General features: G+C 34.3%; 1 protein-coding gene across 1 annotated transcript in view; it reads left to right on the forward strand.

The window, feature by feature from the left end:
- Positions 1–743: 743 nt before the first annotated feature.
- The window catches only part of LOC107724722 (transducin beta-like protein 3), a 17,550-nt gene continuing 2,635 nt past the window's right edge, over positions 744–15,658 (forward strand). Inside the window, exons 1-17 of the mRNA XM_016533748.1 lie at positions 744–938; positions 1,081–1,132; positions 1,225–1,320; positions 2,368–2,415; positions 2,493–2,634; positions 4,308–4,392; positions 4,509–4,679; positions 4,749–4,824; positions 4,972–5,068; positions 6,170–6,381; positions 6,483–6,624; positions 7,433–7,491; positions 7,618–7,724; positions 10,103–10,238; positions 11,506–11,736; positions 14,539–14,609; positions 14,813–15,000. Of these exons, the coding sequence (XP_016389234.1) occupies positions 907–938; positions 1,081–1,132; positions 1,225–1,320; positions 2,368–2,415; positions 2,493–2,634; positions 4,308–4,392; positions 4,509–4,679; positions 4,749–4,824; positions 4,972–5,068; positions 6,170–6,381; positions 6,483–6,624; positions 7,433–7,491; positions 7,618–7,724; positions 10,103–10,238; positions 11,506–11,736; positions 14,539–14,609; positions 14,813–15,000 (1,945 nt within the window). The 5' untranslated portion in view covers positions 744–906. The remainder of the gene's footprint in view (positions 939–1,080; positions 1,133–1,224; positions 1,321–2,367; positions 2,416–2,492; positions 2,635–4,307; positions 4,393–4,508; positions 4,680–4,748; positions 4,825–4,971; positions 5,069–6,169; positions 6,382–6,482; positions 6,625–7,432; positions 7,492–7,617; positions 7,725–10,102; positions 10,239–11,505; positions 11,737–14,538; positions 14,610–14,812; positions 15,001–15,658) is intronic.

The raw sequence follows: 15,658 nt of genomic DNA on the forward strand, positions 1-15,658 counted from the left end.
TATTATTTGGGCACTTATAGGCTATAGTTAATTCAACATGCCATGGGAAGTCAATCTAACTTAACATTTTCTTATATTGATATTGTTTATTTCTTACTCCTTAACAGTTCATCAGGCTCTTAATGATTTAATCTATGCAATATTTTGGAATATCTGAAGGCCATGTACCATATTCATAACTGTATAGCATTTGTTATAATAAGACTAGCCTATTAATCATTACCAGGCCAATAACGACTTTTTTAATTAATCAATATAGCATTTGTTATGAAGAAACAATGCCACAGTTGTATTAAAAAATCTATAGGGAAAAATCTATTCCCTTAACAGATCATCTAATATAAATTCTACAACAAGTTAGACTAAATTTTACATAATAAATAAGCCTACAATACAACGTGATAAATTCTAGTAAAGGTGGCCATGACTCATGAGTAGTTTAAAAAGATTTTAATGTTAGTGCTGGTTCAAGACTCATCATCAGGCTTTTTAGTTTGCCTTTTTTAGATATACTGTTCGACTTTCTCCATAGCATTTTAAAGTGGCTGTTTCTCTAAACAGTTCAAATAGATCACATATTTGACCATCAACTTCGCGATAGGAATGGCTCGCGCAAATCTCATCACACTTCTCTCGCGCGCTGGTGAACGCACAGTGACCCGCGCGCCGCTCATGAGCTGCGCTTCAGTCATAATTCATAAGTCATAACTCCGTTCAGTTCGTACTTTGCATTATCAGCCACAAGAGGTCACTGGAGCTTGAGTTTTAGTGCCGACGTCATATTTGTGCGACACTTACATGAACACATGCACCATGCGTGTAAAAGATAGAGGTATGTGAAGTAATACGTATGCTTTTAATATTAGTTATATTGTTCACGAGAAGTTGAAAACATCGTGGGTTGTCATGGCTGGAAACACGCTGCCGTTTAAATCAAAGTAAGTGTAGTTTTCTTCGATTTTGACTCTTCTCAGTGGGAAAGATTCTTTAAAGTGTGCAGAACTTACAGTGACTAGTTGAGATGCCTGTTAACTACCTTATTTGACAACAAGTTAATGATCATCTCATTTGTTTGTTTAGTTATGCAGTCTCCAGCAAAATAGAACCGTTCTATAAGGGAGGTAAAGTGCAGGTAAGTTCATAATTTAGTACTTGAAAATCATATTATTAGGTCCGTGAATTACAGCTATTATTTGACTTGTTTTGTTTTGTTTCTCCATCCAGATAAGTCAGGATGAGCAGTACATATTTTGCACATGTGGTCCAAGAGTCAACATTTTACAGATCGATACTGGAAAAATTATCCATAGCATTGAGCAGGTCAGTGTCTTACAGTTTTGTTTTATATGTGTGTTTCTTGAACTATGGGCAAAAATAACTCCCTTAAACCCCCCCCCCTTCGTTTATTTAGTTTGTCTAAAAACAGCAAACACACCCATCACAGGAGAACTTTGCCTTTTTAAAATAAATAAATAAATAAAATTGAAATATAAATATTGAAATAATTAATGAGTGTTTAGATTTTCCTCCAGACTTTCTTCCATAAAACGTCGTCTTTTTAGACTACTGGAAAGAAAACATCCAAAATACAAATTTAGGTGTTTATTGTATTACACTTTATCTATTTGCATCAGCAGATTTAAAGGCTATTAATGAAATAAAAGGCCATTTAAGTGTACTTTAATGACTATGTTTCTTATAGTTAGTAGAATGTCTAAAGTGGACTTAACGTGTAATGATAAAATACAAAATAAAGTGTATTTTTACACATGGTGGATTTTTTTAATGGCTGACAAAAAGAGATCAAATCCCCAAATCTCCTCCATAAAGACTCTAATATTTCAACAAAATGAAACAAGAACTTTGAACCTAGCTTTATCAAACGTTAAGATTTATATTCTGGAAATGTATGCAAACAAGTGATTTAATTAGAAATGGCCTTACTTTTATATTAACACATCATTTCAGGAAACTTGTAGTACAAAACCGTTATCTTAATGTATTGTGATTAATCAACTGGGGAAGATATGGTGAAATCTGTCAGTTAAACCTTTTACCATAATTATCTTTAGTTTCTTGCTTTAAATGTAGTAATATTTTTATAATGTATTTTGTCTGGGTCTGAGATGAGGGTAAAACAGTAAAATACATAAATATGGCCTTTAAAAAAAATAGCAGAGCGATTAAGTGTTGGTATTAAGCTTTATTTGTGAACTTTATGTAATGAAAATAAAAATGTGAACTATTTAGTTTTAACAAAAATCAACCCCTGGGATGCAAAAGTGCCCAAAACTGAAGAAGCGCTCATATCTGAAACATGACTGCGTATGGTTGCCTGTATTTCTCACTTTTGCTTTCTCTGAGCAGGATGATCAAGAGGACATCACCTCATTCTCTCTCAGTCCTGATGATGAGGTGAGATGAGCTTGGTTTGCCTGTCTGCTGGTTCAGCATTAATCCAGACTGAGGTTGTTTCTGCTGTTTCTCTGCAGATTCTGGTGACCGCCAGCAGGGCTCTGCTCCTGAAGCAGTGGGACTGGAAGCAGGAGAAGTGCACTCGGTCGTGGAGGGCCATCCACAATGTGCCTGTGGCCAGCATGACCTTTGACTGCACCTCCACCCTGCTGGCTACAGGTCAAACACAAGATCACCAGATCTTTGATGCATTGAGTAACACTAAACAACAGTTTTGGTGTCAGACATATTCTTAATAGGGCGAAATGTTATACTTATATATATATATATATATATATATATATTGATTATTTTTCTCAGCAATATCCTTGTGAAAAAGGACACTTTATAATACTTTACAAAGAGTAATTATGGAAATAATATATTTAAAATATATATACTGTATAAGTTAGGGATGTTCATTTCGGTTATTTTTCCTAACCGACAACCGACACTCATTAACCGATTATTAACCGTTAACCGACAAGATTATTTTAAATTAAAATTTAATTAAATTAGAAAGGATACGTGTCTGTGACCCGTTAAAAAATACTAACATTTGTTTCCCAGGGATTAAGTAGCGTATTTCAACCATGCAGCAAACCGTTTAAAATATTTTGATAAATTACTAAAAAAAAAAAAAAAAGACTTTTTAAACCGATTAACTTATTGTATTAATCGGTCAAAATTCTTCACGGTCGGTTAATGGTTAAGCGGTTAAAATGAACATCCCTAGTATAAGTGCAACTTAATGTAAAGTTTTAGACACTTAATTGATAGTGAACTTAAATGTTAGTTGCAATTAAATAAGTGTATTTATAAAATGCAAGTAAATGTAATTTGCTGAACTTTAGAGTGCTTTTAAGTAGGACTTTTTTTATACGTACTTCTGTTTTCTTTGAAATATGTTTAAAGCGTACTGCTGAATGTACAGACAAGCATTTATGATAAATTAAAATATGCTTTAATGTCATTTCTATTGAAACTTGTAAGTTATGTATTTGAATATATTTGTAATTACGCATTTGTAATGATAAAGTTGCAATTTAGTAAATATATTAACTTCATATGTGACCCTGGAGCACAAAACCAGTCATAAGTCGCTGGGGTATATTTGTAGCAATAGCCAACAATATATTGTTTGGGTCAAAATTATCGTATTATCGTAAAAATCATTAGGATATTAAGTAAAGATCATATTCCATGAAGATATTTTGTAAATTACCTACTGTAAATATATCAAAACTTAATTTTTGATTAGTAATATGCATTGCTAAGAACTTAATTTGGACAACTTTAAAGGCGATTTTCTCAATATTTTGCAATATTTTTTGCACCCTCTGATTCCAGATTTTCAAATAGTTGTATCTCGGCCACATATTGTCCTATCCTAACAAACCATACATCAATGGAAAGCTTATTTATTCAACATTCAGATGTTTTCAGATGATGTATAAATCTTAATTTAAAAAAATGGACCTTTATGACTGGTTTTGTGGTCCAGGGTCACAAATGTTATATCGAATAACACACTACAGTTAAAATTATCATAAAGTATTTTACATGTGCTTTAGTATGTTAGTCAGCATAAGTGTACTACAAAAGATTATTAAAACATAAAGATTTAAAATGTACTTTAAAGTAAAACTTTCAGTTCAACATTATTACAAAGTGCACTTAAAAGTATGTTAAGAAATGTGAAAGTGTCTTGTTAAGTGCACTTAAATGGCTTTTATTTAATTAATATTATATTAACTGTAAGTAAATTTTTTTAAATTACTGTTCTGATTAGTGCACATTCAATACAATTAAGCATGCTTCTTTTTCACGATGATTTGTTGTTGTGTTCATAGGTGGTTGTGATGGCACCATCAAGCTGTGGGATGTTGTGAAGCAGTACTGCACACACAATCTGAAAGGATCATCTGGCGTTGTACAGTAAGTACTGAAGAAACTTCCAAAATTGAATCTGCTTTGAGATCGTCTCCCAGTTTGTCAAACTGGCCCAGCTGGTTGATATGCCATCTATAAGAGCTGCAACGTCTCTCTTCCAGTTTGGTCGAGTTTCATCCAGACATCAGCAGACTGCAGCTCTTCTCTTCTTCTGTGGACTGTGGGATCCGGATCTGGGACCTGAGGACCAGCAAGTGTATCTGTGTTTTGGAGAGCCACTACAGTGCCGTCACATCGCTGGCCTTCTCTCCTGATGGCCAAACTCTAATTAGGTAAAACGGCAGAAAAAAAGCAATTGTTTCCTTGTAAAAGTCCAATTTTAACACTGTCTTCGTTTTCAGTTCTGGCCGAGACAAAATCTGCTCGGTTTGGGACCTGAAGAAGAAGGCTGTTAAGAGGACTGTCCCTGTCTATGAGGTCAGACTGTGACTGTGACCCATGAGCTGTGCATTTATCTTTATAGCACCACAACTATTATCTGTGTTTCATACCTTAACAAGCAGATGAGTCTGGAAATACAGCATTGTTATTTCACATGGAGTTCTCTTATTTGTCGATGTTCAGGCTGTGGAAGGTGTTGTTGTTCTCCCTGGGAAGAGCGATTACTCTCAGATGGGTGTGAAGGGTGAAGGTTTACACTTTGTCACGGCTGGCAGTAAAGGTAAATGCTGTAGTTCAAATCAGAATCCAGTTTAATATGAAATGCTATATTGTAAACTCATAAAAGCAGGACCAATTAGGGGTGCATCTACCAATTGTTGAGGCAGTAACAGTGTTATTTTTGTATCATTTATATGCTATTATAATATATATTAATATTTATTATGTGCTTTTGTCATTTTTATTTTTTATAATTCTATTTAATTTGTTTCTAATTTTATTTATTTTTACTTTAACTTGTTTATTTAAGCTAGCTACCAAAGCAACATTTCAATTTTTTTAGTTAGTTAAAGTTGAAGGTATTCATTGTAATATTTATGTTTACATTTTTTTAAATGTATATCTATTTTTTATTTCATGGATTTTCATTGTTGAAGTTTAAGATTCAGTTTTAATTATCTATAATAACACTAGCAAGTATGCAACATTTTTTTGGTCAAACCACCTCAACACAGCCAAAAAAAAAAAAAAGAAAAGTACAAAATATTAATACCATATTGGTTTTTGACCAATATTATTTTTTATTTATTTTGGATAGTCCATTTTTATGCACATTTCCCATATTTTTACATTTAGACCTTTGCCATCATCTAATGCCCACTTAAACCTAATCTTTAAAAACACTATTAATTTAATAAAACTGTTAAATGTAATCTTAAGCAAATCTCAAAATGATCTGTTTTCATACTGTGCATAACACTGTGATGCCTGACAATTCACATGTAGCATTTAAAATTATTGATTGATTAGTATTAATTGCTGCATGTAGTTGAAAATATTTTTTGGATGTTGTTTTGAAAACAAAATAAACATTTTTGGATTACTGATTCAGGTTTTGATGTTAATGACACGGAACACTGAGACATAATTTATATCTTATTAGAAATTTTAAAAAAGTCAAAATAAATAATACAAAAATGCATACAAACCCATAAAAAAAAACATTTATTTAAAAAATATTATCATTTAAATATGTAAAATGTTTTGGTTATTTGTAGGCTTTTTTTAGTCATTCATAAAAAAATGATTTTGGTGCTGTATTATGCACCGCATATGTTGAATACTCTCTACCTGGCCCTGAGTATTTAGCTGTTTTCCGCAGGTGTTCTTCGAGTGTGGGACTCCAGCTCAGCGCGCTGTGTGTTCACTCAGACGCTGCCTGATGCTCCGGCTCTCAACACAGAGGAGGCCGATTTAGACCCGCGCAGTCTGATGCATCTTCTGCCCATGCCACAGTCCAACAGACTGGCCACCGTCACCGCAGAGCACAACATCCTCATCTATCAGATGCCTGCTCTCACTGTACAGCAGCAGGTGAGCCTTACAATCCACCTTCTACACACTGTAGATATAACCTGAACTTAATACATATCGGAACCTGGAGCTATTGGGCTTGTTTTTCTCTTCTTATGAAGTTTGTCGGCTACAATGATGATATCCTGGATGTGAAGTTCCTGGGGAAGGATGACACACACATAGTTGTGGCCACTAACAGCTCTCAGCTGAAGGTGTTTGAGTTGGCCACTAACAGCTGTCAGATTCTGTATGGACACACAGGTGAGTGAGCCACTAGAGGGCGGCAGCACTGTGGATATGTTACGCCACTTGTTTATGGTGTTTCCCACAGTGTATGTTATCATTACCTTCATATCTATAAATGAAATTCATGCGAAGCTTTCACTGAGTGACAGTGAAAAGATTAGACAAAAATATTCATTTTTATCACATATTTGTTCTTCAATGAGATTTAAAAAGGAGTAGTGTTGTTATTAACTAAAACAATAAAATATAATTTTCTGCAATTGAAACAAAGCTGAAATGAAATAAAATATAAATATTGGATGAAAAAAATTAGAAGTCTAATCTTAATCAAATCTAAAATAATTTTTACTATAACTAATTACTATAATGCTAACACTAAACCAGAAATAACGTTGGTTAAACGTATATTTAGAAAAAATACATAACATAAGAAAATTACTAAAACTAATTAAAATTATATAAATATAATGATAATTCTATTAAAAATGCAGCAAAGCTATTTTTTTAAATAGGTTTTGTTTGCACATTGTTTTGCGGAAATTATCAGGCAGGAAGTAATATAAATAGTATTCTTTATAAGCCTGATAGTTGTGTTTTTTATTTAATTCATGAAAGAAACATTGTTATTTGCAGCCCTACATCCCAGGCATGTAAAACACATTTGTTTTCTCACTTAGGTCCTGTAGAAACAACTGTCTGTAAAACTTTAAAAAGGGAATGTCAGACTGGATTCCACTTCAGTCATCAGTCTGCATTGTTGACATTGTCAGCACTCAATTATCTTTAAATCATCTGACAATCTTCTCTGATAATCTGTCTGCAGATACCATCTTATCAATCGATGTCTTCCGCAAAGGTTCCATGTTTGCAAGCTGTGCAAAGGTGCTTCTTTCACGTTTTCATGAAAAGCTGCACCAGTGGCCTAGCACGCCATTCAAAACGTCAGATTTTGAATGTACAGCTTCGCCCACATTTGGAAAGATGACGTTTATGTAATCTTTTGCACAGGACAAGTCCCTGCGGCTGTGGAAAATGGATCTGAAGAGTGGCCACGTGCACTGCGTGGCTCAGGGCAGCGGACACTCCAATGCCGTGGGCTCTGTCGCCTGCTCCAGGTCTGATCTCCGTTAGAAATAGCAGTTAGATAAGCAATATCAGTTAAGACACTGCAGTGTGTGATCATACTGTAGCTCTGTCCTCAAACTCTGAAAAGTCCTTGTTTCCTGAATGATTGACACACTTTTTACTAAGCTGATAACACGGTCACATTTAGATCAGTAATTGTGACATTCCTGATCATAATAACCTATTCTAATATAGTTCACGAACTTGATTTTGTAACCGTTTACTGGTTTGTAAGGTTTTCTAACACATTTGTCACTTTATATTATGTGAACATAAAAACTGTTCAAATAAGTACACCATTTTCCTCTTCCTGTACCAGTGTTATTTTAGTATTGAGATCCTGTTATAATTTTTTATTATTTTGAATAATTTTTATATTTTAAATGTAACATTTGTTTTAGTAATTTTTTTGTATTTTTTATGTCTATACAGTTTTTATTAGGGATGCACCGATGTATCGGCCACCGATATTTATCGGCCGATTTTTCCACAAATTACAACCATCGGCATATCAGCTATATAAAGAAAAAGGCCGATATAACAAACCGATGGTTTATTAATTAACTGCGTGAAGGCACTGAGCTGTATAATGTCTGTTGCATAATCCTAGCGCTGCTGTCTGCACTTTAATACTAATCAAATAACAAAAGACAAAAGATCGCACAGTATTCTTGACTAAATAACTTTTGTAACTGTAGTTGTAAGTGTAGCGGACCTCATCTGAATGATGACCAAAACTTTATTGATGTTTTAAGTTTATTGCGTCCTTTTTCACTCCAAAAATATCACCATAAGAGCTAAACAAAACACAGCACGAGAAGTGCACATTAAACTCTCTCTCTCAGTTGCATTAGCATCAACATACAGCGAATTACACAAAACACTTATTACAACTAACAGTAAACAAATATATACAAATCTCATGCCTTTTCGGGGGTGCTTAATAAACTAACAAACTTTAAATCCGAAGAACTGCGTGCTTTCATTACCCATATAGCTCAGTAGACTAGAAAACCCGTCAAAATAAGAGTCCCGCCTTAGTAATTATAATAATAATACATATTTAAACTTACGAAAAATATTAAAATGTATACAAAAACAAATTAGAAGATTAATCATAATAAAGTCTGTTACAATAAAGAAGGATTAATATGTATTTAATTTATACAGTGAAGTGTTATTTTACATTTGTTTACTTTATTTCTGTACCTGAAAACTGTTAAACCTACCTAAAAAGCAACGTTTATTTAATATGTATCTTTGTTCTGTTGTATTTATGTAGGCCTGCTGAATGTTAAATGGATCCAATCCATGTTCATTAGAAATTATTTGATGATGCAGCAATAAAACTGCTAGTATAATTTAATGCAGGTGTTTTTGAACTTTGCTGATTTAAAACATGATCAAAATACTATCTATTTTGATGCCAAAATTTCAAATAAGAGAGGAAGTGACAAATATCGGTATCGGAATCGGCCAATAAGTGTTTGTTAAAATCGGTATCGGTATCGGCCCCAAAAAATCCTATCGGTGCATCCCTAGTTTGTATAATTTTTTTATTTATTTCAGTTTTAGTTTTTTAGAACATAAAGTTCAACTAAAAAAGAGAAATGTTGCATTGGCACTTTATTGGCTTAAATAAAGTGTAATAATTGTATTTTGTTTCAGTTAACGTTTCAGTTTGACTTTAAATTTGAAACAGTGATCTGAATTAGATGTTTTTGAACTGATTTATTTACATAAATGTTTACATTAAATATCACAAATATACAAAATAAAAACGAACAATTCCACCAATAAAAATAGGAAACATGGTGATTTACAGTAGCATGCAACTTATATGTGACCCTGGAGCACAAAACCACTCTTAAGTCGCTGGGGTATATTTGTAGCAATAGCCAAAAATACATTGTATGGGTTAAAATTATTGATTTTTCTTTTATGCCAAAAATCATTAGGATATTAAGTAAAGATCATGTTCTATGAAGATATTTAGTCCATTTCCTGCTGTAAATATATTAAAACTTAATTTTTGATTAGTAATGTACATTGCTAATAACTTCATTTGGACAACTTTAAAGGCGATTTTATCAATATTTTGGATTTTTTTTGCACCCTCAGATTCCAGTTTTTCAAAAAGTTGTATCTCGGCCAAATATTGTCCTATCCTAACAAACCATACACCAATGGAAAGCTTATTTATTCAGCTTTCAGATGATGTATAAATCTCAATTTCGAGAAATTGACCCTTATGACTGTGTTGTTTTGTGGTCCATGGTCACATATTACTTTGTGAACTGTTTGTTTTTTTACTGGTTTTAGTTAAACCTGTTAACTAATAATATAATGACCCTGTTGCTGGACGCAGGTTAAAGAAAGGCTTCCTGGTGTCGGGCAGTCAGGACTGTACTATTAAGATGTGGGATCTGCCTGACCCTCTTCCTGATGTGGGATGTGAACCGGTCTTGATGACGGCACGACTCACAGAGAGAGCTCATGACAAGGTGGGTCGTTGCCCCGTCAAGTACTAAGCGTTCAATGAAACTGTCAGATGAAACGTGGATGAAAACATGTTTATCTGGTTGCAGAAATAGTTTTGACAGCAGAAACTATGCTCTTGAGCACGTTCTGCTGCTTTAGTTTTTCAGTCTTCCATATTTGTATTGTCTTTGACGTTTTTTGTGCGCCCACTGCATCAAAACGGTGTTTAGGAAAATGTGTAACCATAATTCATCTTTTGCTGATAGCAAGACCCAAACAGTTTTGTCCAGTGTTGTGAAAGATGTTAGAATACAGTTAGGCTTTTTAAAAATGTGTGTGTGTGTGTGTGTGTGTGTGTGTGTGTGTGTGTATGTGTGCGTGTAGGCATTTTGGACTGATTTATTTACATAAATATTTCCCACCATTACACAAAGGTTACACTAAGTACCAACAAGACAAAAATGGGAAACATAGTAATTAACAGCAGCATTTAACATATTATAATATTTTGTGAACTTTTTGTAATACATGCTATTATTTGTTTAAATTTAATCTACAAAGTATTTTGTAGATTGCTGCATGAAAGATTGTATAGAAAACTGCACATAATTTTTTTTTACTGTATATCTATACTACCATTCAAAAGGTTGGAGTTGGTAAGATTTGTTCAATGCTTTTGAAAAAAGTGTCTTATGCTCAGCAAGGCTGCAATAATTTGATCAAAAATACAAAATAATATTGTGAAAAAGTATTACAATTTAAAATAACTGCTTTCTATTTTAATATATTTTAAAATGTAATTTATTCCTTTGATGCAAAGCTGAATTTTCAGCATCATTTCTCCAGTCTTCGGTGTTACATTATCCTTCAGAAATCATTCTGATATGTTGATTTCCCCAAAAAAAGTTTATTTGAAATATAATTCTTTATAAACATTATACGTCTTTACTGTGACTTTTGATCAGTTGAATGTGTCCTTGCTGAATAAAACTTAATTTCTTTAAACAAAACAAAAAATAAATAAATAAATACAAAATAATAATAAAGCCTCACTAAAATGAATCAAACTTCTCAATGTTTAGGCGAATGCGTTTTGATTATTACCTTACATCCAGTACAATATGACAAGCATTGTCACAGCATTGTAGTATTTTATAGTGGAACAAAAATGAAGTTATGTTATTAGTGTCACTACTTATAATCCATTACTCCCCAGTTTTCCTTAAATGTCATTTTATTTTTCATCGTCCCCTCTTCTGTTGCCCGTCTCTTCCTCGAACATTCTTGTAGGATGTGAACAGCGTGACCATCTCTCCCAATGACAAGCTGCTGGCCTCTGGCTCTCAGGATCGCACGGCTAAACTCTGGTCACTGGCAGATATGAGTCTGTTAGGCATCTTCAGAGGTCATAGTCGAGGTGTTTGGTGTGTCCAGTTCTCTCCTGTGGACCAGGTCCTGGCCACGGCCTCAGCGGACGGCTCCATCAAAATCTGGAGCATTCAAGAATTCAGCTGCCTCAGGGTGAGTTACACGTACATGTTTAAAGAGCTGTTTTGATAACTTTGATATGTGAATTCTAGAGAGTATTTAGTCACACTTTATTTAAGGTCCAATTCTCGCCATTAACAAACCATTAACTATGACTTTTGCCTTAATAAACTCCTAATTTGCTGCTCATTAATAGTTAGTAAGGTAGTTGTTAAGTTTAGGTGTTGGGTTGGTTTAGGGATGTAGAAAATGTGCTTTATAACTACTAACAAACCACCAATATGTTAATAATAGACATGCTAATAAGCAACTAGTTAATAGTGAGAATTGGTCCCTACGCTAAAGTGTTACCTAGTATTTTTCCCATTCAATTTTTTCTTGTAAGGTAAGGATTTAAAAAAAAAAACTCTGTTAAATTGTTACAAGCCATGAACCAAGCCAACAAGTAAAGAGGTTAATCACAACATTACTAACTTTGATTTAAAGCCAACTAATTGAAAATCAAACAAAAAGATATAGGACTGTGTACTCGTAGCTTTAAAGAGGGAAAGAACTACAATCCCATGAAGCATTGCAAGTTAAAAACTTTTAAAAAATTTAAAAGAAATATAAAACTGTTGATTTAATTTGGTCAATTATGTATATAGAAACAACATTGTACATTTATTGCAAAATATGCACATATTTACAAATATTTAAGTAGTATGAGAGTGTAAGGGAAACTGATTCTACATTAATCATAGTGCTTCATGTTGGTGGTCGGGCCTTAAAGAGTTTGCTGTGATTTCAGTTCTCTGATTGGTGGAGATTGTCTGCAGAATTATGGTTAATGCAGTTTTTCACCAGGAATTCTGCTGTTAAACATGATTATTTAAAGGGGTCATCGGATGCCCATTTTTGCCCACAAGTTGATATGATTCCTTTGGGTATTAATGATAAGTCTAACATACTTTGGTTAAAATTTCTCAATGGTAGTGTAAAACAATGTGCATGTCCCTTTAAATGTTAATGAGCTGTGCTCACCCCGCCCCTCTCTTCTGTGGGGTGATGAGCCATTCTGAGACTGTAAACTTTTAGCCGCATTCATCGCAAAACTTGCTAACTAGCACGTTATTAGGAAAGGCGATTTGCAAAGATTCATAAAAGAACCTTATACTCAATTCTTCTGTAGGTGAAGCTGGATTTAGAATAATTCACGTGAACATAAACACATTTAGGTAGAATGGGGAGCGCATTCCCTTCAAAAACAAATGTAATCCACTGCGTCTTCAGCGGCTCAGATGTCGGCAGTAAATGATGACTGCTTTTTGTGTAAAATGCACTGATGAATCATTGGGGACCAGGAGCAAGTATCAGGAAAGAAAAGGGGGTACATTTTTAATTTGTGTTGACATCACTGAGAGAAACCATGAGAAACCAAACTGTATTTCAATTGCTGAAAATTAAAGGGATTGTTCACCCAAAAATGCAAATTACCCCTTGATTTGCTCACCCTCAAGCCACCCTAGGTGTATATGACTTTCTTCTTTCAGATGAATACAATCAGAATTATATAAAAAAATGTTGAGAATGAGAATGGTGGTTGAAATTTTGAAGCCCAAAAAATTGCACCCATCCTTCGTTAAAAAGTTGGGGTTAATAAAGGCCTCCTGAAGCGAGTTGATGCATTTCTGTAAGAAAAATATCCATATTTAAAACTTTATAACCGTAATCTCTAGCTCCAGTGGATGATGTAGGCGTAGCATAAGCTCCGGTGAGAATATGCTAGTGTCGCGAGAACCAAGTTTTGTTTACAGAAAAAGAAAACAAGTCTACTCTTAGCTTATATCGAAATCCTCCGACATCTGTCTTTACAAATCCTCATTTTGTACTTCTAATTTGTGACGGGGGTTTTGTTTTGCTTTCTCCTCTGCGCTTCCGCGTTCGTCACTTCTCACCGGAGTTTACGCTAATCCTACGTCCTGCATCATCCGCTGGAACGCTACCCTCTCCTGAACACATGTAAGACATTTAGCGGAAGCTAGAGATTACGTTTTAAAGTTTTAAAGGTGCTGTATGTAGGATTGACACCGAGTGGTTGAACTAGGTATTGTAGTCCAAATTGAAAATATTGGAGAGGGTTTTTTTCACCTGGCCTCTCCTCCTCATACTTGACGCACACGCTGGTTGCCAGATTGACGACGCCAACAAGAACGAGCGCACTTGACGATGAATGAAATGAAATGCGCTGTGTTTTCCACCAACTGGCAACCTGGGGTGCCGAAATACCCAAATTTATACCCAATTGGGTAAACTGGCAGTGGGCGGGTTTTACAAACCAAAACAGACCTGCATTCCGGCCCGGAACACACATTTTCAAAGGAGAATAACTGACTGTAGCATTGTTTTTCAGATAAACAAGTATCTTAACTTTTTTTTAAATATCTGCAAACATATTATGGTATTTTTATGCTTTAGTAGAGTCAAAAACTTACATACAGCACCTTTAAATATGGATATTATTCTTACGCAAACACATCGGTTCACTTCAGAAGGCCTTCATTAACCCCTCAGAGCTGTGTGGAGCACTTTTTATAATGGATGGATGCTTTTTTTGGGCTTCAAAAACTCCAGTCACTGCCATTTATAAAGTTTGGAAGAGCCAGGACATTTTTTTTAAAATAACTCTGATTGTATTCATCTGAAAGAAGAAGGTCATACACACCAAGGATGGATTGAGGGTGAGCAAATCATAGGGTAATTTTAATTTTGGGGTGAACTATCCCTTTAACATTGGCATTCTGTTCAAACCGTTAAATATTGCATTAAAATAATTTCTGTGTTTTATCTCTGCAGACGTTTGAGGGACATGATGCCTCTGTGCTAAAGGTCATATTTGTCAGTCGAGGAACTCAACTAGTGTCTAGGTTGGTTATCTATTTCCTTACATTTTCTGACCGCGGTTCAATCGGTTCACATGGACTGTGTTCATCTATGTAAACTTTCACTTTCATGAGAACTGTTTGCAGATTTTTAGGATGTTTGCAGTCTTTCACTGAAGTTGAGCTTGTGGTTCATAGACTGCAGCTTTGCCCTAGTGACCCGGCTTTATTTCTCTGTCATTCTTCAGTGGTTCTGATGGACTTGTGAAGTTGTGGACCATAAAAACAAACGAGTGTGTGAAAACATTTGATGCTCACCAGGACAAAGTGTGGGCTCTGCATGGCAGCAGCAAAGATGACCTGATGGTGACGGGATCAGCTGACTCCACCATCACACTGTGGAAGGTCAGTCCACCTGACATATCCTACCTGAGCAGTGTGCTAAAACACCGTTAAACACAGGAATGTGAAATGAAACAAAGCAAACTGTGTTTTGTGCTGCATGTGATACATGCGATCATTAATGTTTCCCTTACCAAGACAAAAGGACCATTGTTTACCCTGTGGCACTGTTCATTATAATTAATACATTGCAATAAAGCCAACAACACACACAAAAATGTAGGCCATGTTTATGATTTACTAATTCAGATGTTGTCTGATTAACTCCCATAAAAATACCTATTTTTTGGGCCAAGTAGGTCAGCAGGTTAATAACAGATGTTTTACTGCCAGTGCGTTACAGCATGAATCTGCTGCAGTGATATATCCATGCTGAATACTTTTACTTTACTTTACTTTTAGTCATTTAGCAGACGCTTTTATCCAAAGCGACTTACAAATAAGAAAAAGTAATTAAAACTCAAAGCTAAAACTCTATAAATACTATGTGTATATATATATATATATATATATATACACACATTTAAGAAAATACGAGAAATTAAATAATGACAAATGCATACAACATTTCAAAACTAAACATTTAAATGAAAACAAAAAAAATAAAGCTAAAAACAATTAAAACATACACAAATAAGAAAAAGTAATTAAAACGAAAAGCTAAAAGCTTTTAAGAAAATAAAAGAAATTAA

Source organism: Sinocyclocheilus rhinocerous, unplaced genomic scaffold, assembly GCF_001515625.1.
Source record: "Sinocyclocheilus rhinocerous isolate Xijiao unplaced genomic scaffold, SAMN03320098_v1.1 scaffold275, whole genome shotgun sequence".
Taxonomy (NCBI): domain Eukaryota; kingdom Metazoa; phylum Chordata; class Actinopteri; order Cypriniformes; family Cyprinidae; genus Sinocyclocheilus; species Sinocyclocheilus rhinocerous.